General features: G+C 38.8%; 1 protein-coding gene across 1 annotated transcript in view; it reads right to left on the bottom strand.

Moving 5' to 3' along the window:
• PCCA (propionyl-CoA carboxylase alpha subunit) overlaps positions 1–26,174 on the bottom strand; it is a 299,136-nt gene that overhangs the window by 11,797 nt on the left and 261,165 nt on the right. Inside the window, exon 22 of the mRNA XM_017816595.1 lies at positions 3,576–3,716. Coding sequence (XP_017672084.1) covers positions 3,576–3,716 — 141 coding nt within the window. The remainder of the gene's footprint in view (positions 1–3,575; positions 3,717–26,174) is intronic.

Raw genomic sequence — 26,174 nt, 5'->3', positions numbered from 1 at the left:
CTGTGCAACCATTGGGATCTTGAGTTTTCCCCACTGCTGCACTTTCAGTGCACAGAATCCTACATGCACAAAACCAAGCCAAGCACCTCAAGATGAAGAAGAAATATTTGCAGATGCCTGCCTGTTTCCTGCCCTCTAAGTAAAGCAGGGCATTTGTGCAGCTTAGTAGGTGCTGTCTTTGTGATAGCTGCAGTGAGATTAAAACTACGTGCAGTGCCATCTCCACACTCTGGCATAAAAATCCTGCTGTGTGCTAGCAGGGCTAACTTGTGCTGCCACCAGGGTCAGCAGAAACAGAGCAAGTTCCTTGCCTGGATTCTTGAAGCCCAGTGGTTTCTCTAGGCCGTGGCATGATGGGGAACCAAAAGTAATTCCCCCAAAACCAAATTTCATCCTAATGCACATATACCATTAACAATCTACTTACAAGATAAATATGCAAACACCCTCACCCCCCAATAAGGAGTATTTCCTATATTAATGTCACTGAGTTATCATGAGGAATGTAATCTGAATTTAAGACTTCTTTCCCTAAATAATATTAACCTTCTTTCCAGTCAGCCAGATTTCAAATTGTTTCATTGTTTATGCTTCTTTCTGCTTCTGAATGCCTTCATTTTGCTTCTAGGAATAACTGAGTGACAACTAATTATAGTCTTCTGATCACATGAAGGAAAATAAAGAAAGTAGAAAGTAACTAAAAAACCTAAAGAAATTGGCAGCATCACAAGTTCTGCTTCTCTCTAAATGACAAACAGCACTTCCCCACTGTGTTACTAAAATCTATAGATCATCTTACAGACAAAAGAAAATAAATTCCTTGAATATGCAATATCTTTTGGCAAAAAATGAACTGAAAACTGCTTATCAGACCAGCTGGATAGAGGATGCTCACGCAATCTTCTATCGGGCTTCAACAGACCGAAGTATTTTTCAGCAACAACAGCCGAAAGAGAACACCGTGCTCCAAGGAAAACAATGACACCTCGAGTGGGGAAAACTAACACAGAGATCAGCACTGCCTTCTCCTTTGGCTATGGACACACAGAGAGGGACTAACACCACATGCTTTACCTGACCAGGCACAATGCCCTACAGCTGAACCACAGGTAATAAACAGTTTGCAAGTGCGGCCATTCAGACAAGGATGAGATGACCCTCTCTAGTCAGTTTTTCACAATTTCTAAATTACACATGAAGGAAGGGTATGGCAGCCCAGCTCCCTCTGCTACTCATCACTCTGAGACCATGTCTCTGTGAGGACAGGGACTGTGCTGCACTAATGCTATAGCTCACAGGTTAGGAGAAAATAACCTCAGAGTAGCTAACAACCAGATAGCTTTATTGCTAGCAGCAGCAACACCTGAGAAGAAAGATGGACAACTGCCTTGCATTCTCCCACTTTTCAGCTGTGCTGTTTTCACACACTATGCAAATTTGAGCTGCCAAACCCGATTGCAAGCACAGAATAGGAGCTACTTAAATTCCCACTTCTCCAGCACACTAAAGAAATTAGACTTTTCCCAAGTAGTGCAACAAAAAGAGCTGTATTTATCACGGAGCTACAGTTCCCTGCCCATCATGCCTTCAACAGCTGTAGTGAGTGAGGTGGTTTCTGATGGACAGCCCAGACGCTGTAATCTGAATCCCACCATCCCACTGCTTATTCAGTGCCGATAGCTGATGTTACCCTCATCTCACTTGCTGGCTTGCTTTTTTTTAACGTTTTGACAGTAGTCTTGAAAAGGAAGGATTTAAGTTAAACCCTTTTCAATAACGCAAATGTGTTTTTTGCAATTAAAGCCACACAATTAGCAATGACAAGCTCAGGTCAGCAGAACACAGATTATGCTGTTCAAATGCTCTGCCACTCAGTGCCTCCAGCAAAAAGCTGCAGGAAAGGAGAAAAGAAAAAAAAATCTCACACATATTATTTAACAACTTGTGCTCTGATGCACACCACCACTTGTGGATTTGTGGAGGGAGGTTCATTTATTTATTTACTTAAAATCCCTTAGGCTCTGGCCTCCTTCTCCACTGGTTGTATTCCTTTCAGACAACAAGAATTACTCCTCATGGCAAGAAGGCTGGTAACATTTAGAATTAACATCTCAAAAATAAATGTTAAACAAATTTTAAAAGTCTTAAAATCCTTGACTTAAAAATGTTTCCCTTCATTCTTCACAAAAAAAAAGTGTTTGCTTAAGATCTTCCTCATTCAGTCACTTGTATTGCCTAGACAAAGAAAGCAGATTCCTCTGTCCATGTGATGACATACTGATTAATTTTAATTGAATACTGTTCCTTTTATTTAAAGTATGTAACCAGTGTGTGTGCGCATGTATAAATCACAAAAACAGAAAACTAAGTGTAAAAGCTAAAAGAATTTCTAATTTCTAATCAGTACTTAGTTTTGTTTCCTCTGAAATGTCTTTGTTTCATTAATAGTAACGTTGGCACCTGCAGATCTTTAATATTAATATGATGACTCCCTTCTCCCTGTAGACAGACAGAAGCAACCATATATTTTAAATCCAAAAGTGGTATCATAGCAAAATGTAAGCAAACAAATCACTTTACCAGCACAATCAACAACTGTCACCTAGTAGATGCAATGTTGATTTTGGACTTCAGATCTTGATCCCATTTCTGCACAATCTCTCAAGAAAATCTGTAGTGCCACGTACATGCTTATGGTATCATTTAACTGACAACAGTACTTTAAAATTAGTATGCAAAATCTGATTCAAATATTCCTATGTCTGCAATCACTTCCATGCTTTCAATGGTTATGAGAGATAAGGGCCCTGACCTTAGAAATAACATATGGTACAATGTGGTAGAATTTCATATAAAGCTGAGTTCAAGTCAGTATTTAAATGTAACTTTAAAACACTATATTTATATTTGTTTCCAGCTCAGTGTAAGGTAAGAATCACTGGAAATCCCCAGGACAACAACAGCATGTTCCCTTGCCCTTCTGTATGGCAAGTTTATTCCTTCTGCAGAACAAGATTACCACATGAGACTGGGAATTCCCAGCATAGGATTCTCAATTCATGTGTATATTCATGTGTCTTTGAAATTCTTAAAAAAGGAAAAGGGGAGGGAAATTATATATCATTCCTGTGTCCCTTTTTTTTTAGTAATATTTTCATTACTTCGGGGCAGAAAATCAACAGTCTACTCCTGCTAGCACTAACTAACTAACTAGATATGTATGTATACATATATATATATACACACTTATGTATATTTACGTGCACATATACGTACACAGGATTTCCTCCCTCGTCCCTATCCTCCCCCCCTCAAGGCATTTGGGGTACAAATACAAGCTGTTTCTTGAGTTTCAGCTGTGTACTTGTACCAGGCTGAAAATTTTCCTCTTAAAGCCAGTTTAGTCTTTATAATTCAAATGAAAAACAGCACACATCCTTCAGCACACTTTATTCTACAGGTGAGGTTAAAAAAAAAAGAAGTCAAACCCTGTGACCTGTAGTTTCAGTTACACCAAGGAGAAATTTCTGTGGAATATGTAATGAAAATGCAGATATATAGATCACATTTCTTACCGTGTCCCCAGGCTTGACAGAAACTGCCACCACTGTTCCAGGCATAGGAGATCTCAAAATGCTGGAGGTGTCCTCTTCTGCTTTCTCTGGCATGTACTTGCTCAGCTCCGCAGCAACCTTCGTCAGTATTTGTAATTTGTACTAAAGAATAGGAAGAGGAATGTTTTAGACAACTGCACCTTGGTGAATTCCAGTCAATAATCTGCACTATTTTATGTCATGTTTTTATGTAATGCATCTGCTATCTGTTCTTCAAAGGGGTGTCTAAAAAACACTGTTTGAAATCTTTATTCAGTTTCATTTTCAGGACGTAGAAAGAAAAATATGCAACCCAAATCTGCGGCTACGTGCACATAACAGGAAAGAATCAAATACAGTAAAGAGATGTCATATTCATTTTAAAATTAGGGGTAGAGAGGGAAGATGTAAATTTAAAACTAGAAGTGCTCTTATGCTTGCTGCACATCATCTTTGGTGAATAAGGAATATTGAGGGATTTGTTTCCACTGCAGTACTGAATTGCAAATTGACCTTTTGGGAAAGTCTGCCAGACTTTAAACAACAGTACTGATCTTAAACATTATGTTTACTTTTTAAACATTTGTTTTGACCACGTATTTAGTGTTTGAAGTTAATAACCTGCTCAGATTTTACAATTAAAACATATTAAACAATTTCAATTCTGTTCTTTCAGATGATGAAACAGTATTGTATTGAATATTCTTCATCTGTAATAAAAACTGTTTAGCAGCTGTTACCTACCTTGAGAAAAAATGTTTTCTCTAAGTTTTTTTTACAGCAATTAGAAATGGAAGAGAATATGATGACCCTGAAGCATCTAAGAGTATCTCTTTAAACAAAGCTTTCTGAAAACATATAAATGTTGCCTAAACTGGTTTCAGCTCCAGGCTTTTCGTTTTTAAAAACTGTCAACTATTTTAATCACTGAGACAGTTGCTTGCCCTCAGACAGACGATCTTCACGTTTGTCCCAGGGCACCTGAAAGGGATTGCAAAGAGCCAGTAGATGGCAGCAGGTCTCTGTGTGACACTCCTGCCTCGCCAAGGCCAACCCAGAGAAGACCAGCACCGCACTTCATCAATAATTTAAACAAAGGTTTTAATAATAAGCATCGGATGAACTGCATTTACAATTCAAATGTGTATTTTGCCGATGTAAAGTTCAACACCTTGCTTGGAACAGTATGTTTTCCTCCAAAACAATTAGCTATTGTTTTATTAACAATAACATGTCTTTACTTTTCATTTTTACATGGACAGAAAAAATCCGATATCCTTATGGTGAAGGTAAAGGGGAACTCTACCTTCTGCTTCTGTAGAGAGTAGAACAAGGTATTTAGAAATACATGCAAAAGGTGATTAATTCTGCAATGACATCTTTAAAAAGCAGCTTTCAAAGGCAAATTAAAACAACGTAAAGGAGGATTATCATCACCCATGAATGGCATGTGGACACACAACATTATGTGCGATGAACAGTGCAACCATTCACTTAGAAATACTTACTTTTAATCAGAAATATAAGCAAATGGTTAAACGAACCAATTCCCCCCAACTCACCAAAGTAAGTAATAAAATGCCACAACAATATTCCCTGAAGCCGTAAGGGGCACCCAAAGATTTGAGACCCATTCCCAACCATGTGCCTCGGTTGCAATTGATGTGGCTCAGGGAAATCAGCACCATTTTGTATGCAAAAAGCAGTTTTAACTCCAAGCCTCCCGCAGGCATCATCATGACAATTAAGACTGTGGCGCTCACATTCTCCAACCCAAAATACAGCTAGTTCTCTCCCAGCTCAAGCAACCGCGTTCAATGTGATGTGCTCACTGCAGCCTGTTCCTCTGGAAGAGAAGTGCGCGTCTGCGTGCACATACACTCACTTTCATGTAGAGGCTGTAGGGAGAGGGGAGGCGATGCCTATAGGAGAATTGGTGACATAAGTTGCAAATAGAATTGCAGCAGTGTGACAAGTCAAATAATAACATCTTATGCATGTTTCTTTACTCTTGAGTGTCTGTTTTGCAATCAAGACATACAAGTGTCTGCCAGTTTCTGAAGGATATGATCCTTAAGTGAAATTACTGTGCAAATAAAAGCTTTTTACTCCTATTAAAATTCATCTGAGTCATAAGTGGCAAGGAAAAAAAAGCTTGCAGAGTGTATTCTGCTGTCAATCTAATAAACATTCTGTTCAGAGGGACTATTTATCAAAGATAAATTGTACTTAAAAGTCCTTCATTAAATCTATGGGGGGGAATATAATTACACCAAATTGCACAGTTTCAGTATCCACGGTTAGTGTCTTCTTTGTACTCAGAGTTTGAAAATAAATAAAAAAAAAAAATTAAAAAAAGGAGAGGAAAAAAAAGAAAAAAGGAAGAACACAGAAATAAGATTTGTGGACTGTATTATTGCCTCTTGCAAGAGACTATTTTGATATGATTTCAAAGGACTAGGTGTATATGCCATTTAGTTTTTGGAGCCACATACAACACTTCCAAGCTGCCCAATTTCAAATTTAAACTTGAAGAGAAAGCCAGACCTTCATCTAGGTTACAGTATTTCACAGGGGCTGAAATACAGAATTCCCTATGCACTCCACCACGTACAGCAGTGGGGGAAAAACCACATTCCTCGGCATGCTGCACTTTAAAGCTCAGTTCTCCACACCAAGCTAAAATATCCCTACCAAACATTGTTTTTACTATCTTTATAATTTTCATATCTTTTAGATTCCTTTCTCTGCAGGACTCCTGCTTTACTTGGAGTGAGATGTAAGAGTCAGTACTCTCAAAGCTTTAAAACGCAGGTCTTTGTTATTGATGAGCTGTTCCTTTTCCTTTTGTATTTGTTTATTGTTCTTTAGTCTGTTTGGGGGATAAGCAAGTTACTGTAATCAAAAAGTAAAAAATAACAACAGTAAACTTCTGGGGAAAGGCCTTTTTTGGCACGGTTGGTTTACAAATGACCTTTCAGAAAATAAAAAGACAAAGCCGAAAAGAAAGGTTCCTTCTTTAAGATTACTTTTGATGTATTTCGACTGTTGGCTGGCCCACACTAAATACCTGCATAAGCATCCCTCTGTGACTGCTGTTACTTATCCCTGGGGATGAGTTGTGGAGTGGGGTGCAGGGCGCTGTTCACCTAACCAGGGTACAGCTGAAGCTCGGGGAGAGCCACAGGACTCTCTGGAAGATCACGCCAAACAACGCCTGCCAGTGCTGCCACAACAAAGACGATTAAGAATAAAGCACATTTTTTCATTACATGATGAACACGCTGCTATGCCTTTGATTTAGTGAGGACAATGCCGAACATAGGAAGCAGAAGTTTTGATATGCTACTAACGAGTGCGGATGAGGTTCAGATTTTTTTCCTTTATCCTCGGGAGGAGGAAGAGATGGGAGAAAGAAGGGGCGTAAATTGGGGAAGGCTGTGAAGTTTGGGTTATAAATAGCGACCAGGAGGTTTTCACTGGCCTACACCAGAAACATTTGTTGGAGTCATAAACAAATTGCAGGTGGACTCTGAGAGCAAGGAAATCTGCTAGCCATCAGATCTGCCCTGATGAGTAGTTGTCACCAGCCACTGCTCCACTCCACAGGGTTTCAAAGCCTAATTCTGCCAGCCAAAGTCAAGTCAATAAAGCGGTACCAAAAGGAGCCATACAGCTTTTGATGACATAGAAAGCAGGTGTTTCTTTTCCACCAGACTGTTGGGAGTTCACAGTCAGGTGACAAAAATTATAGTAGGGAAAACTGATGTTACTTAATAGTTTTCTAAGGGTAACAGTATCCTGTCCTATCTTTCCCACTAAATGAATTGGTTGTTTGTGTAATGCAAAACTACCTCTCGCAACCAAATGTCCATGACAACAATAAGAACATAAAAGGTGCAAAACCGGTAATGTAAGGGGGAGGGAGGGGAAGTGTATAGCAGGGGTTGGGGGGAGCGGGCAGGAGAAAAATAAGCAAATAGGGTGAAAAATTATACCTTAGGTTTTGTGGAGGTTTTTTGTTGATACATACCGCACTGATCCTCCAAGTCACTAGACAAGTAGACTAGCTGCTACAAAAAAGGTCACCAGAGCATATCTGGCCCCATCTGTGCTTAAAAACAAGTTCTGTAGTTTGGTTCCCTTACCGCCTGCAACTAAACATTGCAAATCTTCACTAAAATGCTCAAAATTGCACTCTGGTACATCTCACACTAGTTTATTAAATATGATCTTCCTTGTACCCTTGAAATTCATGTCTCAGAACCTGTAAATGTTCAAATTCCATTGGAGATTTTATAGAGCAATCACTACCCATATGTTACTTATGACAGTGTTTGGACTGCTGACCAGATGTGGATTTTCAGTATGCTTTACCTAAATGTTCAAGCATGTTTTTTCAAATGTCTGTCATTCTTGTGGTCAGAAGGGTGAAAATCTTAGGTAGCTCATATTTCAGTACAGAAATTGTCTGCTCTGTGTCTTCATTATTTTCAGTAGCCTCACAGTCTCATTTTTGGAACCAGTGAAATGTATTAACAGTGGTCACATAATTTTCCTTTAACATTCCACATCCTGCCTCAAGTTACTTAACTGTTGTCACCTGCACTTGGACGTCATCGACTCACAAGGAGTAGGTTATTCAGTATTCAGTCCAAGCAACATCAAGCAGCGTTCCAGTTCTGAACACAATGAGCACGCTGCCTTTTTTATTATCATTATACACTTAACCATCATGACCGTACCCTTGCTTAGATTTCTACCACAGCACCTAAACAGGAAAACGATGTATTTATTCCATATAACTCGAAGATGTTAGGCACTACTTTCTTTCAGAGTCAAGGATTCCTTACTCAGCGGGGAGATAAATGACATTTTGCAAATCACGGAGGCTTTTTTCCCCGAAGACTGAGTTCTAGAGCTGATTTACTTCCACAGGGTGGTGGGGAGGACTAACATTAACATCTGCGCAAAATAACGGCACTTTCAGTCTGATGGCGGAGCAAACACTCAACACGCTACAGAGACAGCTGTTAAATAATAATAATAAAAATAAAAATACCAAAACAGCCACAAAAATCATGAGCCTTTAGTAGCAGCGAAAGGGAAAGAAAAACGAGAGGAGCCTCACCACCACGTAGTACACACTCCAGCAGCAGAAACTTAATTAGACTTGTAATTCAGCCACATTTCCCACTTTCCATTCCTTGTGTGATACATAATTAGCACTCTAGAGAAACCTACCAAGGGTTAAAGTCACGCAAAAATAGCTTCCCTCCGCTTCAGACTGCGGCTGAACAGGCAGAATCGAAAGGGGACAGACGGCAAGCCTGGCGATATCCTCCCTCGGAGCGCGCCGGCGGCCGGGCAGGGCGCGGGGAGCCGGGAGCGGCGCGGAGCGGGCGCGGAGCGGGAGCGGCCGCAGCTGCCGCCGCCGAGCAGCCCGTTAGCATAATGCTTTGACAACTCCATCAGCGCAGTCTCAAGGTAGCTGTCAATCAGGATGCATCATTTAATACAACAGCACACTAAGGATTTTCTCCTACAACCCACATGACAGCGTATCTACAGCTCTATTTATATCAGCGCCCAGTTGTGTTTACAATGCTGTTGTAATTAGAAAAGATGCAACAGGCAGCAATATTATTCAGATTCCCATTTTGCCATGCTGCCGTGTAAAGTGCGATCTTGCTTCACAGAGTCATGCTAAATGACAAAAGCGCTATTTTCTTCAGTCTCTGTGCTCAGACAGCACTTCATTTGCAGCTATCTATAATTAGATTAATGGTGTAGTGCTGTACAAAGCAGGCCCACTTCACATCAGATAGCATATGAATTAGGACAAACACTTATTTCAATTCCAGGCAGAGAAAGCAGTGACTGGGGTATTTAGCATACCCTTTATGGTGGAATGAGATGTTAATTGTGTACCATTACCTCTAAACTGCTTGCTTGTTGTATAAATCACTGTGCTAATTGATGCAGAGATAGAAACGTAGCCACAGGCAAGAAAGCAACGGAATGAGAGCTGAAGACGGTGGATAAAGGATTATCGAGTAAAACCATATGGAGATGAGATTCCTTTGAAACCTGCCCACAAGCAGTACTACTATGAACTACAGGGGGAAAAGTGCTGCACTGATGCTTAAGGGAAAAAAAAATATATAGTTTATATCATCATTTCAGAACAGAATCCTAGCAGGGAATCCAAGCCAAGATAGAAAACTGAAGAATAAATATGTGTAATGAGCCTCAACACATGCTTCCAAAAGACAAGTAGCAGGCTGAGCATGCCCTGGGAACAGTCACCACACTGCCCGGATTTTGGGGGCCTGAGTTAAAAAGTAACACTTGCAAACTATCCAAAGCAGATGTTCAGATGTTCCCCTGACACAACCGAGGACTAAAAATGCAGGCATTGCAAACGGGGGGTGGGGGTGGTGTAAAAGACGAAAAAAAACCCAGCCAAACAAAAAAACAACCAAGACATTCAAGTGGCTACTGATAAGTTAAATGTACTAATAAGGAGGAAGAAAGGAGGCAGCTTTACACACCTGTAGTAACAATCCGTCGTCACATGCCCGTGCATATACAGGGACAAGAAAACTCCTAAAAATCCTCCTCCACGAACTGCACAAACAAGAGGAGAATCTCTCAGAAGTAACAAGTAGCGGTGTCAGCACCAGGACCATCAAAGCCTGCTTTCTCTCAGATGGGGTTTGTAGTTGGTTGTCATCTAAAACACCACTGCACCCTCAGGGGTGTTCGCAACTGCGCTCCCCAGTGTGAACTCTCTCACCTTAAAAAAACCTAGTTTAACCAAACCCTCTGACCACACTCCCGACCACACTCCCTAACCACACAGAGTTGCAGCTTCCTCCTCCAACTGGATATATTTTACTCAAGAAACCAGTTGGACCATAATGCTTTTAGGATCCTTCCTCCTCTGATATGCTTGGCTGAAATCGATTAACTGAGTCAAAGTTACTGCAAAGACAGGGAACAAACACACACAAGGAGCCTCCAGCATGCCTACCCCAGGCTTGGTTTCCTAAAAATAGCATTAAAAAAGGAAGATGAAACACAATGCCATCTCAAACGCTACATTCAAGGACAAGCCAACTGGGTGATGTGCTCTTCTTTGAGCTATGTTTCTTCCCCTACAGATACTGCAAATATGTTTGGCATAATTTTTATTCTGCAGAAGAGTGGCTCTAGTATATCTGCGGGAATCAGAGCCACTGCACTCCAAATCTAAATCCCCTCCCTCCCTCTGCCCCCAAATTGTTGTATAAACTTTTTTTCTTAAGTGTCTTTTTGGAAAACTCGTTTGTACACAGCTAAGACTTAACTTCATACTTTGATCACTAAAAAAATGCCAAGACAAAATGCTAGCAACTCAAAAATACTACACAATGTCCTGTTCTAAAAAAATATATCTGTTTCTCTTGCAACAGGATACTTAAGAGCAAGTGCTTTCAGTCACAAACTCTAAGAGAGTTTCCAAGAAACACAAGGTACCTTCCCCTTGAGTGTTCAAGCCCCACTAATCTAGTGTTTGATACTGCCTTAGCTTAAAAGAGCAAAGAGAATGCATTATATCTGCTAGACACCTCACTGTCCTGTGGTTCATTAAGAAGAGTGACATGCTAGCTTTTCAAACTTTGCTTTTAATTTGCTTTTAGAACTACTTTTTTTTTCCTACTCATGGCAGCTAATTATTACTGGGACAGAAGCGGTTCAAGTGTTGCAGCAGTGTTTATTGATCTCAGCTCCCAAAGAAATACACATAAGAAATATATATGTAGATGTGTATCCGCATATATAAGGGGGGGAGAGCTTAGGGGTGGACAGTTACCCATTACAAACAAGCAGTACTAATGTACAAATTACTGCTTGCTGCAAAAATCAAGTGAATAGCAGAAGAGAATCACATATTGTTTGATGAAGTGCTTCAGTTATTCTGAGAGGAACCTTTAGATTATTTCCAACACAATACACATAAGTTATCAGAATGATGTTAAAGATGTCTTGAAACCACAGTAGAATTCAACAGTTTAGATTTTGATCACCAGACATACTAGCCTGTGGATTATCCTCCTTTATCACTGAAGCTTATAACTTCCAGGAAACACTAGCTATACCTGCACAAGCAAAGGGACCTAAGAAATAGAAACAAATGGCAGTAGGAAAAAAATCCCCTGTGTTGACTACTTTGAAGTAACACCTCCCAAGTGTGGCCTAGTCGACATAAATGGGAATGCATTGAGGAAAAGAGCTGTGAAGCTGTGTAACAGTCCTGTTCCCAATCATTAATCACCTTTTTTAGACCATTTAAACTTGCCCATTAGAGCCTGCAGCAAAATGCCAACACTCCCATCACTCTCATGTCAGCAGTACTGGTGTTAACAGGAGAAAATATATGGTGTCTATGATTGTGCCCCAGTTCTACAGCATTTGCTACCTTTAATTGAAAGAAGCAGTTAAACACAAGGTAAATCACTCAGTTAGCTAAGCTGTTTAATAACACGTAATTGATAATGTCAGTGTGTTACAGTAACATAATGCATCACTTTCATCACTCTTATGCTTCAAATACGGTCAATTTATACTACAAACACTTACTTTTAATCTGCTATTTAATGACAAAACCGAGCAGAACTGCCCTGGAGTACACGTCGAACATAGGTAAAACAAACACCACTGCCTCAACACATCTGCAGGTTGGTTAGAAACACTTGCAACTTTGTGAAAATGGTTTAGTTACATCACTAGCAACTTGCTTTTTGTCTCAAAACACCAGAAGCTCCTATTGTAATAATTTGTATTTCTCTGATAAAACCTGTTGAAAAAGCACATGAAAATATCTGCACAAGAAAAAGCAACTATTTGTTTTCTGAAATGTGCCCCAATCCTGCAAGCTTTCTGCCTAACTTTTCACATGTAACCCAGCCTACTGTAGCCATCAGGACTGCTTGTTAGTATAAGGCAAATCACACACCTAAGTGTTTACAAAATCATACCCCTTAAATATGGAATATTATCTAGAATAGGAAAAAATATATCTCATCGGCTATGTACAGACAGTCTGTTTAAACATGATTAACCCCATTATACAATTCTGAGGTTTTTACCATTTATTAATTAAAAAAAAAGTATTTCTACAAGTATTTAAAATGGGCAAGAACATTTTACCTGTTTGCTTTATGTAACAATAAAAATGTAACCACTGACAAGAACCATGTAGCAGAGAAAAAGCAGATGGTTGAAAAATGGGATGGGTTTTTGGATTTGTTTTTCAAAAAAGAAAACGTCCTAAAAAAAACACCAAACAAACAAACAAACAAAAAACCACACAAAAACCAACCAAACAAACAGCCAAGCGAACAACTTAAGTTACCACTGTTAGAGGATGCATGCAGGAAAAGAAGGCTCAGTGGTAGCAGGCTAGACTAAGTCTGCTGCCACTTGGAACCTGTATGTAACTATACCACTACAGTTACCTACATGTAATATGTTTGCCCTGAGGTTTCAATTGTATCACAGACAACATGGCTAGGAAGGCTCAGTGTTCTGAAAATAAAATATGCTGCCTTATAAGTAGCCACTTGCCCTGCTCCTGTTCTTACCATTGGAAAGTAGCTGTAAGAGGTAGTGGTAATATCATCACCTATGACTGAGTCTTTAAATCCTTCAGAGAGAAGTCTGGTTCCGCTACCCCAGAGTTCGCCGTCTGAGAAGAGTTACACAGATGTCCCCAACTAAGAAAGGTTGCAATGAACTGCAACGGCCACAGGTGACTACCAACTTGGCTTTACGTCTTGCTAAGATAACTTGTTGGACTAACGGATTCTCACAATCCTAAAAAGCAAGTCCATTGATAATGAATGGCACAAAGCTCACAAAAGCAACCTGTAAAATTTGGTTTGACTAGAGACCAAAGTAACGAGTTATAAAAAGGGAAAAGCCAAAGAAGCGTAAAACTGTAGTACCAATTACATACCAACCCACACCTGAAGGATACTTATTATTTTGCAGCTTGCTTCATTCTGGTTAACTACAAATCTGTAAGCTATATAGTAAGTTTAGTAAGGAAGTACTTTTTGAAAACTACTATCTGATTTGGGGCAAAACACATCCCTCACTAGAAAAAAAAAACCAAACTACCTATTGAGTAGAATTCATTTAGAGAAATGTCAAGCAAATGCTGCCTCATTTGTAGACATCGATGTTTTTCTGCCTCTGGGTGGCCAGGATATAATAAATGTTTGACTCCTCTTCCCTTCAAGCACTGCTTATGGCACTCGCTTCAACCAAGGAAAAAGCACAGAGAGAGGTCTTTCATTCACTCTGAGGCTACCTACAACCACACAGAACATTTAGATAGGTCTTATTTTCCACTGACTGCAAAAATGGTTTTAGTCTGTGTGTTTCACAGGGAGAAAATTGCAGAGCAAACTGCATTCTTTCACAGCTTACGAAGTTTTCTAATGGTTGGGCAAGCACTGCTTAGAGCTTGGTCTGTTAATTTGCCTTGGAGTGCTTCCAAATACTACTCAGTAAGCCACAGCATCTTTCTGTTTTGTTTTGTACAGCAGGTAGCACAACGACATATACAACTGGAGAAAAATGTGTATAGGAGGCCAAGGCCTTTTTACAGACATTTGATTCTTTTTTTTATTTTTATTTTAATCCTCTCTGGATTGAAATATGGACTTAGGAAAGTTAACATATGAAGCCTCTTAAACCTGGGCAAGTCCAGATGCATTTGTTAAAAATTCAACGCTGTTGAAAATTCAAAACTCAAAGCAGGAGTCTAGCTGGTCATAAGGGGAAGCTGTGAGAAAGGAGTGAGTACATGTATGAGAACTCAAGTCATCTAAGATGGTGCAACTTTACATAAACAGTGTGATAAACTCTTCCATACGCCTTCCAGACAGGCACTCTGCTCTCACACCATGACGACTACACAGCCTGACTACTGCTCTAGGGGGTTTAGTAGCATCACAGACCAGTTTAGAGATAGAGAGGCTTTAAATCCTGGATCCAATCTTGTTCTGGATTTGTTTCTGTCAGTAGTCTCACTGATTTCAGTGAGTTCATGGTATCATCCAAGATAGTTCAGTTAGAACTTTCAATTCAATAAGAACTAAATGAGTTGCTGCACTGCACATTAATACCGACATATCTGCCTGGAAAAAAATTGTGTGTTTGAGAAATTAATCCAGATTGTTCAATGTCCCATCTAATGTGGCCTTGAACACTTTCAGGGATGAAGAATCCACATCTTACTGTCTTCTTCGGGATGGAGTTGTGAAAAACTACAAAACTGTGCTCTATTTTTTCATTCTACAGTTTAAAGAAATCTAGTTTTTATTTGAGATGTAATAAAAATAACATAAAAGACTGATGGTAAGATTATGAAAATCCACACAAAATGTATAAATTTTATTATATGTAATAAAACAAGTTTTTAATTACGTTTTTTTAATTTTTCTGGATACTAAATCACCATGAAAGTCTCAGCAATAGCACAGCACTGGTATTATACCTGTTTCCTACCATTACATTTCCAGTGATCATTTCATGGCATTAGAAAGGATATCTACATTAGCAATAGATGCACATTAACATCTGTAATTCAGAAATACATGCTGTTGCATCTATACTGCTATTACAAGAAGCACTATTCATGTAGGACTTCAAATTCTCTTTTATGTTACAGACTACTGCTTTTGTAATTCAAACCTTACATGACCACCTTTGCTAATACCTAAGGGCTACATCCAAAAAGACTTACATACCTAAAGCAGGACACTTAGGCAGAACTGAAGTACCTATAAATCCAAAATGGCAATACAAACCCCTGATCATCTGTCACTTAACACTGAAGGCACTTATATTTTATCTTCCTTCCTGGTTCAAAATACACATTTGGAGTTCTGCTGCTATACCACTTCAGTACCAAGTAATAGAGCTCTTTCCTTCTTCAAGCACAAATGTGACCCAAAAGTCAGGAAAATAGGGAACCAGTTTTACTCTGGGGACCATTTCTACCTTCTAGCAGGACTTTATACAAGTGCCTCTAGCAATAAGACAAGGGGTGATGGCTTTAAACTGAATGTGGTTAAATTTAAGTAAGATTTTAGGAAGAAATTCTTTACTGTGAGGTTGGTGAGACACTGGAACAGGTTGCCCAGAGAAGTTGTGGATTCCTCATCCCTGGAAGTGTTCAAGGCCACATTAGATGGGGCACTGAGCAATCTGGTCTAGTGGAAAGTGTCCCTGCCCATGGAAGGAGGGTTGGAACAAGATGATCTTTAAGGTTCCTTCCAACCCAAACTATTATAAGATTCTATGATTAGAAAAATTATGACTCAGATGTTAAGGCCCAAAGCCTTAACATTCACATGAGTCCTGGGAGTCATTTACCAGTGAGCAGCAACATTATTCAGTGGATTTGGGACGGGAGATGAAGTGATAAACACTGCTGCATGCAATACCTCAACACGAGACAGAACTTCCTTACACTGAGGGTGGCAGAGCACTGGAACAGGTTGCCCAGGGAGGTTGTGGAGTCTCCCTCTATGGAGACATTCCAAACTCACCTGGACATGCTCCTGTGTCCCCTGCTCTAGGTGACCCTGCCTTGGCAAGGGGGTTGGACTGGATGATCTCCAGAGGTTTCTTCCAACCCTAAGATGCTGCAATTCTGCAAGATACACTTGACAAGTCAGTAGAAGGCAATCACCCAAACTACCATCAGACTAGAGCACCTCAATTAACAACTCATAACCACCACCACCCCACAAAGTTATTAGCGAGCTTTGGCCATTACTTCATAATTGATTGGACCTCTGTCCTCACAGCAATATTTTTAAGTTCTCAGAGTGATTTAGTGTTTATTTTTTTAATTAGACTGAGTTTTTGTGAAGCATTCAGAGCACAGAGTATATGGATCTCTGTATTTCATCTCTGTTACTGACTCATTTTTTGATGCAACATTGAAAGCATCATGTGAAACTGTTTCAGACAATTCTAATGAAAACAGCAGAGGAGGAAAGCTAGGACTATTTCTTTAAATGCAAATCAAACTCAAAGATAACGGACTTCGAATAAATATTTTATCAGTTCTACTCTTCACTTCACTGAACAATCATTTTTTTAATGCCATGGGAAATATATTTGCAATTCCCATTATAGGATTTCTTTTAGAGATGAATTTTCATAGACTCACAAAACGGTTTGGGTTGGAAGGGACCTTAAAGATCACCTAGTTCCAGCCCCCTGTCATGGGCAGGGATACCTCCCACCAGACCAGGTTGCTCAGATTTTATACATTGTGTCCTATCTTATTATGCATCTAAACTGTGTTTATTCCTCATACCAGCATTTTTCTGAGTGTAATCCAACAGAATGATTGCTCAGACGACCTACAATACATCTGGACTATTACATTTGGAGCTACTATTCATTTAGATCCAAAAGCTGTTTTCCAGAGTCACCAGGCTAATTTCTCTCCTGGTTTAAAAGGTGAAATGCAACTTGTAGTGCACTCATTTCAATCACTAGAAAACTTCACTGTGTTTTTCTAACTGTGGTTCCTTGCTTCAAAAAAACAAAAGCACTATTCACAAGAAATTTGAACTCATTCTCAAGTCTGTTGTTAATCACACAGTGAATTTCTCTACCCCAGGAGAAGATTAGGAATGATCCACTGGCCATAAGGTAAAAAACAGTCAACTGGAAAGAATTTTAGCAGCAATAATATGGTAGGGTAACACATCCATAGTTAGATATCTATTTTCAACATACTTGTTAATCACACTTGGCATAAATAGCAACGAGAGTGGCCTGGGTATCAATAATTACATAAACCTGGTGTGGGAACAGGAAAAGGAACTTGGAACAACAAAGAATGCTGCTGAAAAAGGCAAATTCCTGAGTATTGCTGTGTAGAGTAACATGAGGACGAAGAGAAGGAAAGGGTTGTAAGACTGGAAATAACTAACACTGATTTTAGCCATCACAATCCTCTCACTACTCATATAAGAGTAGGAATTTCAGAAGAAACATGGAGGTTATCCTGATGTTTTAAAGGTTGTCAGTTTGTCTGTCCAATCTGCAAAGAAAAAGAACTGGGAACATCTCATGGTGGGATAAGATCGAAGTCGAACAGATCACTCTTAAAACATTATTTACTAACAAAATTTTAAAGTGAGACACATTGCAAAAAATTTCTTTAAATTTTAAATATATCCAATATGGCTGGAATTTGGCTGACAATGCAATACCGCTCTGGGTGCTAAAGGTGGACTTTCATGAGTAGATGACTAAAACTGCAACACACATGACCAAGCGGGATAGATATACTGGAAGGACAGACAAGAAGCAGCTCAGCAGTTCATACTTCAAAATGGATTCAGTAATTTAAATATTTACAAATTTGACTACAAGGTGCTTAAAAAAGAATGCTGCTGTGTAAGGCAGGCAGTTATGCACTTATGAGTGAGAAACAGGACAAGGAAGGAATAAAACTAGTTATGTGGCTCAAAGGCTAAGGAACTCAGCTAGGGACAGGAGAAAACTGCATTCTGGGCTCTGCTCCAGTTGCCCAGTGTGCCTCAGGGAAATGGTTCTGAAAATGGGGACCCAGCTTTGCTTTGCCAGTAGAATGGCTCAAGCACTAGGTTTCTTCCCCTATCTCTCTAAGACTTGGCAATTACAGCATACTGCAGGGACGGGGCAGATTTTAATTCTGTCATGTGGAAGTCAGCACGGAATCCCAACTTCCAGTTTTCTAGGCAAGCACTCTCAGCAGCAAGGGGAGCTGCAAAAAGTGACCCCCTCTACCACTGCTATGAATTTTGATCCATGTGGTCATAGCTGCTAGGCATTGGTTGAACTTAATGCTGCCCACCCACACTAGATGGGTTTTGAACACTGTTCTCTCAGGAGACTTGAGATGAGTTATACTCATCACTTTGAGCAGCATAGTGAAGATAAGTGATTTGATATCCACTTCTCCAGAGTAGGGTTGCTGAGAAGATGCAGGTACCTTTAGTTAGACACCTGTGAAACCTATTTTAGGTGTCCTGAGGACACTCAGAAGGTTACTGGATCTTAAGCTTCCTGGATCACTTTCTTGGACTCAGACATATTAAATTGCACTTGAATCTTGCTGTAGGTGCCAAAATAGGCACTTAAGTCCCTCTGGACCTTTAAACCCAATGCTTGAAGACATCTGTATATATGATACTGAGGTAGTCTGGTTAAAGAAGAGTATCATACAGATGTTTATATTGATTTCTGTAACATTGATTAGTGATAATTATTCATCTACCTTCATTTCTCTATGGATTACTTTCTACAGACAAATTTCACTCAAGAGGAAATTGTATCCACCAGTTATTGTCATATGGATCGCATTCTCTGCCTCCTTTTCATAAACAGACAAGTCTTTTTATTCCTCTAGTTCTTTTGACCTTACTACTGTTTCCAAAAGTGTTGAATTCTAGATAGCTGTTCAACCAGCTACAACTGTGTTGCAAGTTACTTGACACTAAATACTTGAAATGAGACAAGGGTCACAGGGCACTGGCAGAACTCTCAGTGTCTCCTGCTCTCTTCATATGGTATGTGATAATCGGTAACTTACTGTTTCATATGCTAAAACTTTAAGATTAATTGTACAGACTATGAAGACAGTGTTTGAGGTCTATGATCAATGACTATATCTCAGTTGCATGGCCACCTGTAATCCAAAAAGGGTTCCATGTTTCACAGTTTCAGTGCTTTAGCTATTGCTGTTTAACAACTTTTCTCTAAGGCAGTTCATTATCATTACAGGGGAATAGATACCAGAGCAATCCAAGGCCATCTTCATGTTTGTGGTAGTTGTGCTTATTGCACTTGTCCTTCCTTGCTACTTTTTCAGAGCCAATAGCTTGAAAGATGATCAAGCAAAATGATACATTCAACACAACTCCCTTCTCCCATTCCTGATTATTTGCTTATTTTGGAAGATAAGGACTTTTAACTGCAGAATTCATTAGTCACAATAATATCTGAAGCTTCAAAATCTGCCAACCTACAACATGACTAAGGACCTGGTTTGCTGCAGTCACTTAAGACTACAGTTCCACTAACAGAATTGTCAGAGGATTTGGTACCAACTGGGATCCTACTTTAAGATTGACTACAGGCATTGGGTTTTTCTTTCTTCTTTATTACAAAACAAAACCAAAATGTCTTTGCTGCAATTATGAAGGGGAAACCTTGCTAAAGTTTGCAGCTATAACTTGCCTCATGATATCATATTATTACATGACCTTCACTGTTTATGTAGTTGATAGAACATAATTTAATGACTTCATAGAATCAAATTAATTTCTTCTTATTCATTCATTTTAAAATAGAATCAATATTATTTACCCTACCTGACAATAATGCTCCGTGCTTCACATAAGATTGATTCAATACCAGCAGGTAGTTATCAATAAATGTACTTTGCTGTGGTAAATGAATACAATCAATACTCAGAAATGTTCATTTTCTGGTGTATGACTGAATTGTAACTGACGTGAAAGCTGAGTTTTGTCTTTTTACTACTTCTTTTAGGTTTCACATAAGGAGAATCTGAATTTTCTAGTCAGGAGCAGTACAGAAACAATCTGAAAAATTACCAGGCAGGATCGCTGCACAGTGAACATCATTATCCTCTGACAAGGTTATGGTACACAAGGTAGCAGACAGAAAAAAAAGAAAACCTCAAGAAAGAAATGTTAGACACTCTCATCTGTGATTGTTTCAACTCTTAAGCATCGCGAGTATCATGTGAAAGACAACTCTGTATTGTGAAGGGCAGATTGCATACATTTCAATTTGTTTTGTTCAAAACAGAGTAAGAATGAAATGTTACTTCTTAGGAGGACATCCCAAGACAGCATTTTTCATTTAGAAAAAAGAGTATCAATGTAATATCAGTTACTATAAGCTAAGATTCATTTCAAATTATATTACATACACTGAAAACAAAGCTAATGTCAACAAGATTGACAAAACTTCTTTGTTAACTTCAAAATGAACTAAAAATAGAGACTTGGGCAAAGCCATTTCATTTACAGCTACTTTAAAGTAAAACATGAGAAAAGGAGATTTTAGAAGACATTAGAGATAATGTCCCTTTTCAATGGGATCTGGTCTTCTGGTTGCTCTTTCTCCCTTATAGATCATGTCCTTGAATCCCCACAATCCTTCAGCTTTTTAATCTTTTTAAGGCAGTCCTCATTTTTAACAGAGTAACTCAATCTAGCTTGCACAATTTCTCAAGTCATGATGCACCTGTCATTTTCCCAGCTACCAGGGTATATCACTCCTTCTTCCTCCGAAGTTCCTCAACCTTTACATGTAATGAGCAATCCCGCTTTGACTTTATAGAAAATTTTAGGAGGTATGCTGAAGAAAAGCATTTCCATAGCACACTTGAGCTCATGCTTGCTTACCTACTGATTTAATATTCAGATATTTTTTGCATAAGAGCCAAGAAAACAAAGGCGGAATGCTTGGGCACATTTATATATATATATATATTTATGGAAAGAGAGAATGGTCATTTTAAATATAAACAATCTTTACAGTTCACATCTTTCAGAAATCAACTACAACTTCATGGCTTTTTTTTAGACATATGTTTTAGGACTTAAGTTGGCTTTTCTGAAAAAAACTATGAATTCATGCAAATCTAAAATAGCTTGTTTCCTTTAAAAAAATAATCTGATCATACGTAACATCTATCATTGTTTTGCTATCTGCTTGCAAAAAATACAGCAAGCCAGTATGCGTCATCCATGTTTCCTCCCTTTTACCTGTGTTTCATGAAAACATCCTTATGACAACCATAATCTGCCACAATTCCCACCAAGAATAGCATAAATGCTGTATCTAGCTTCACAGAATAAATATAAAACTGAATTGCAAGTAACAATCTATGCTTTAAATTATTTCCCCTATAATATTAGACCACAAGCAGAAGAGAAGTTTCCATAATTTACAACTCAGGTGCACATAATGACAAACAGTAATCAATACAGCATATGTACAATGCAGAGCTACTGTAACTCCTGGAGTCTACAAAACTGAAAGTTCGCCAGTGGGGCAGTAAGGCAATTTAGTGGAGTCAACAACCACTACCAAAGAATACTCTATCTTTGCTGGTTTAAATTTTTGTTCCTATTCCTTCCAGCCTCATTTTCCCAATGTTTGACTTTTTAATTTGAAATGCCAGTTACTGATTGGCTTCATAATTTCACTAATTCATTTAACATTCATATCAACAAAGTTACGCACAGGGGAAAAAAAAATTAATTAAGCTGCTTTATCACATGCAGAACCTCATCAGCTGATTCACTCACATCTATATTAAACTGTTTCTTTGTTCTAAGTTCAATCTTTATAAACAATATTTATATATAACATAAGCATAGAAATCCAGTGCATATATATAAATTATATATACACATTTACATAAGTCGATATATATATAAGAATTTATGTTTTGATGTTTATAAAACTTTTCATCTTACAGTTTTCCTCTTACACAGGAAAGAATGTATTGGGGGGAGGGGTTAAATGGAAGGCAGTTTATTGTGACCAGCAACAAGGCTTTCTCTTGTTCTCATATATTTGAAAGGCATTCTAAAGGAAGTTTTGTTATTCAGTTAAGGTATTAGATACATAACATAGTAAAGAGAAATTCTGTTGGTAATGCTTCCGGTAAATTCTAGGCTCTAAGAGAAACTTCCTGTAACATCTCAGCTTTAGGGGTGAAGCTCAGGTACCATTTGCCATTATGGATGCTTTAAGGTGTCCCATTTGGCTTCTGCATGTTGCTCTACAGGGTACCTGTAGGTCCTACATTATAGCTGTCAGATTCCTATAGATGTCTTGGGTACATTACACACACGAAAGTTAGATAACAAAGTCTGAACATGGGAACTTCCGCCCCTTTGCAGATCAAGCAGAGAAGCACATGGAAGAGAATCACTCCTGGAAGTACCCAGTTCTCTCTACTGATCAAGTAATCTCAGATTGCAATGTCTAATATTTGGTCACTTCCATTGGGAAAGGTCAAAGTCAGACTGCTATTTTTTTCAGTTCTGGAAAATTAGTCAGGAACCAATAGCAAAAGATCACAGGACAGAAAAACACAACTACATTTTCCTTCAAAAGGAAGCACAGGTATATAGGTTTTTTCACAGTGGGATAATGGGAACAACCTCTTCACAAAAGCCCTTCTGTGAAAAAAAAAATAAAAACAAGGCAAGTCACTGTTTCATAAATTTGCTGGTGGATGGTTGGGAGCGAGTTTCATAGCTTTCCTCCATGGCAGTTCAGTTTGCTCAAGATAAAATAGAAATAGTTTCTGTATTTTCTATAAGCAGTTTATCTAGAGGAAGACACTACTGGACCTGGAGATGGGGAAAGGACACAGGACTGGGGAGATGGCAGATAAGGGTTCATCTACAAAGGTTTCATACACCAAAAACTTTGACATGGCCTTTGAGTAAGGAAGAGTAGGAGTAGGACGGGAGCTTGGCAGAATGTGAGCATGTGCACACGTGGTGAAGGAGAAGAGGGCTGAAATGGCCCATGGTGATAACAAGGCACAACTTTCCTTGAACATCTTGGCAATCCTGGTGACCACTGCATTGTATGTCCTCTCTCTTCAAACAACTGTTTGAAGCACACAGGATTTGTCCAAGTGGCATAGTACCATAAATACACAATTGACCATATATGATTTCTGATTCAAGAAATATGTCACTGCTCTATGTGGAATACCAAACAGGCAAGTTTAATCATTTTAATTTCCAGTTATTTTGCCCACTTTACCATTACAACACTGATTAGTCTGTAATAGTTATTCATCAGCTGTAAGTTGAACAAGGGCTGATTTGAAGCAATTAGGCTTCCTCCACACGTTCTGAGGACTAAGTATTTCACAGTCATCAGATGATGACTGACCAAATACATGGTCAATAGCAAAGACTCAAAAGAATCGGTGGTGGAATTCTAAAATACCCTCAGATTCACCTCTATTTTTCTGTGTGTGTATTATTTGATAAAATCAACTTTCCTCCAGCCAGAGTAGCCAAGGATATTACTGTAGATCACACATTATGGAACAGAAAGACTTTGAGACAGCTCAATATACGTAGTCTTGGAGAAAGGCTGTGTTTTGTCTGAATGAGGCCCTCCTTACAAGTGATTACAATATCTTGTTTCTGGAGAACTCTTGTTTGTCTTTGCACTCAGACTTCTCCTGCTCACCTCATCAATCCTTAGTGACAAAAACATCTTCCTCACAAAAATCACATATGAGGAGAGTATTTCCTGTTTCATTGGCTTGGAGTTGTCATGGCTGGAAATACAGAAAATTTCATAGGAACACATTGAAATTGGGGCCAGAGGATGCGTCTCTGTAACATCCCCAGGCATCTACCTCATCCCCATGAGGCTTAGAAGGATGGCAGCAACATAACACTACTCCCTCAAATGATTTGAAACAATTCAGAATTAAAAACAATGGAATAAAACAAAACAGTAGCTTAGTTCATATGCCCAGACCTAGAAAACCTAGGTTGTAATTATTTGGGAAACACCCAAGCCTTTTCCTTTAAATCTTGAGTCATTTCTTTACTCAATGGAACACAAATACAAAGCACAACATCCAGCAGAAATAAAACAATACAAAAATACTGAGATGGATACAAAACAGGTAAAAAGAACTTCAAATGAGAATGGGGTTTTTTTAGTTAATCGTGACACCAAGTACAGATCAAATGACCTCCCAATATATCTTGCACTCTATGAAACTTTAACAATGCTTGGAAAAAAGTATGTGGTGGGGGAAGATGAAAGTGAAGAATCTACTTTGGATGCCTTTATTAGCAACTTCTATTTTTACATGATCTGTTCTGTCGCCTTTGCTCATCACCCAAAATAATACTAAGACCCCTCCTCCCCTGCCGAAGTCACCCTGCCAAGTTCCACAATGAGTTCCATTGATTTTCAAGACATATTGTCAACTACCCAATAATTTAACTGGTAGGCACAGCTCTTTCGGTTGAAGCTTCAGTTTCCCAAACAAAAGCTAACCACCTGAGACCACAGAGGACAGGATATGAGCTACTTATAGCAACACTGGACCAGTGAACAAGAATAGCAGGAAAGCTGCTTATTTTATTTTTTTTTCTCCAGCAAAGGCTTTTGAAGTAAACTATTTATTAAACATTATAATACTCGAAACAAAAATCTTTGAAGGCAGGTTATCCTCCTCTGCACCATGTCCCGTTGTGAATGAATTGCTTCCTTTTCCTTTTCGGATTTTTTTCACTTGTGAAACTGACACTCAAATTGTTCTCTTAAGCTACTTGGGTGAGCCCACGCCTTTGCCGAGAGGAATAATCCATCCATCAACAACAGGATCATTAAAAATATTTATAACTCAAACTACTTCAATATCACTGCACTGTAAGCAGCCACCCTGTTCATCAGGCCATGTTATATAAATACAATAAATAAGTTCCATGTGCACAGAAAAATAGTATAGATTAATAAGTAATGATGCAAGCAGATAATCTGAAACAGAAACAATTTGTCTAACAGTAAGACTTAATTTTTCACTTTTTTTAATTAAAAAAAAGTAAATTCTCCCCATTAACACTGTTACTGATGAGTATATGTGATTGTTCTTCTGATTAAAACATTCATCTCACTCCCTCTCAGCTGTTGAAAGAATTCATTTTTCTCTGTAGCATCACTTTAGTATCACTGGGAGTTTCAAAACCAGACATAGAGAACTGCCTTTTCAGATACATGTATTTGGACTGCAGAGACAGAACTCTCACACATATTGTACTGTATTTGCATCTTTGAAAATCTGGCACTGATGTGCAGTGAAGAAGAGGATTGCTCTGAAACAATCACTCAGAACTGTCTGAGCCTGAGAAATTCTCTGGCCAAAGCCTGGGAAATAACCAGAAGTGAACTGAAACTCCCACTGGGCCACCATGCATGCCTGCATAGTAAAGATGTCACTGGCAAGCTGCAGACAAAATCATATTAAAAAAGGTCTTAATAGTCCTCTCTCCTCTCTTGAGAGAAATAACTTACTCCAAGTAAGAGACTGATTCCTGAAAGATGGAAGAATTTGCAACTTCCACTGATTTGCATGGAAGTAAGAGTAATCTACACATCTGAAAATCTAATCACAAAAATATGACACAGGATTCCTCACTAGTTTCTTAACTAAGGAGCAGACCCAGCCTTTATTCATGCAAAGTAAAGTACTCTTCATCAAGTAGGCACATTTTCTCTATTTGTTCTGCCTTCTGCTTTCAGGTGCAACCTGGCACACATCAACAGGTGATGACTAAGCACTAAGAATTTTGAACAACTTTCTTCTCCATCTCTTAGACATTTGTCCATCTGACAACATATTTCCCTTATGTATCATATTTTTTCATTTGACAGAATCATAAAATATTCTGAGATGGAAGGGACCCACAAGGATCATCA

This window comes from Lepidothrix coronata, unplaced genomic scaffold, assembly GCF_001604755.1.
Source record: "Lepidothrix coronata isolate B3197 unplaced genomic scaffold, Lepidothrix_coronata-1.0 Scaffold57, whole genome shotgun sequence".
NCBI classification, from domain to species: Eukaryota; Metazoa; Chordata; class Aves; order Passeriformes; family Pipridae; genus Lepidothrix; species Lepidothrix coronata.
The sequence above is the reverse complement of the archived record's forward strand: the minus strand, read 5'-3'. Positions and strand labels throughout refer to the sequence as shown.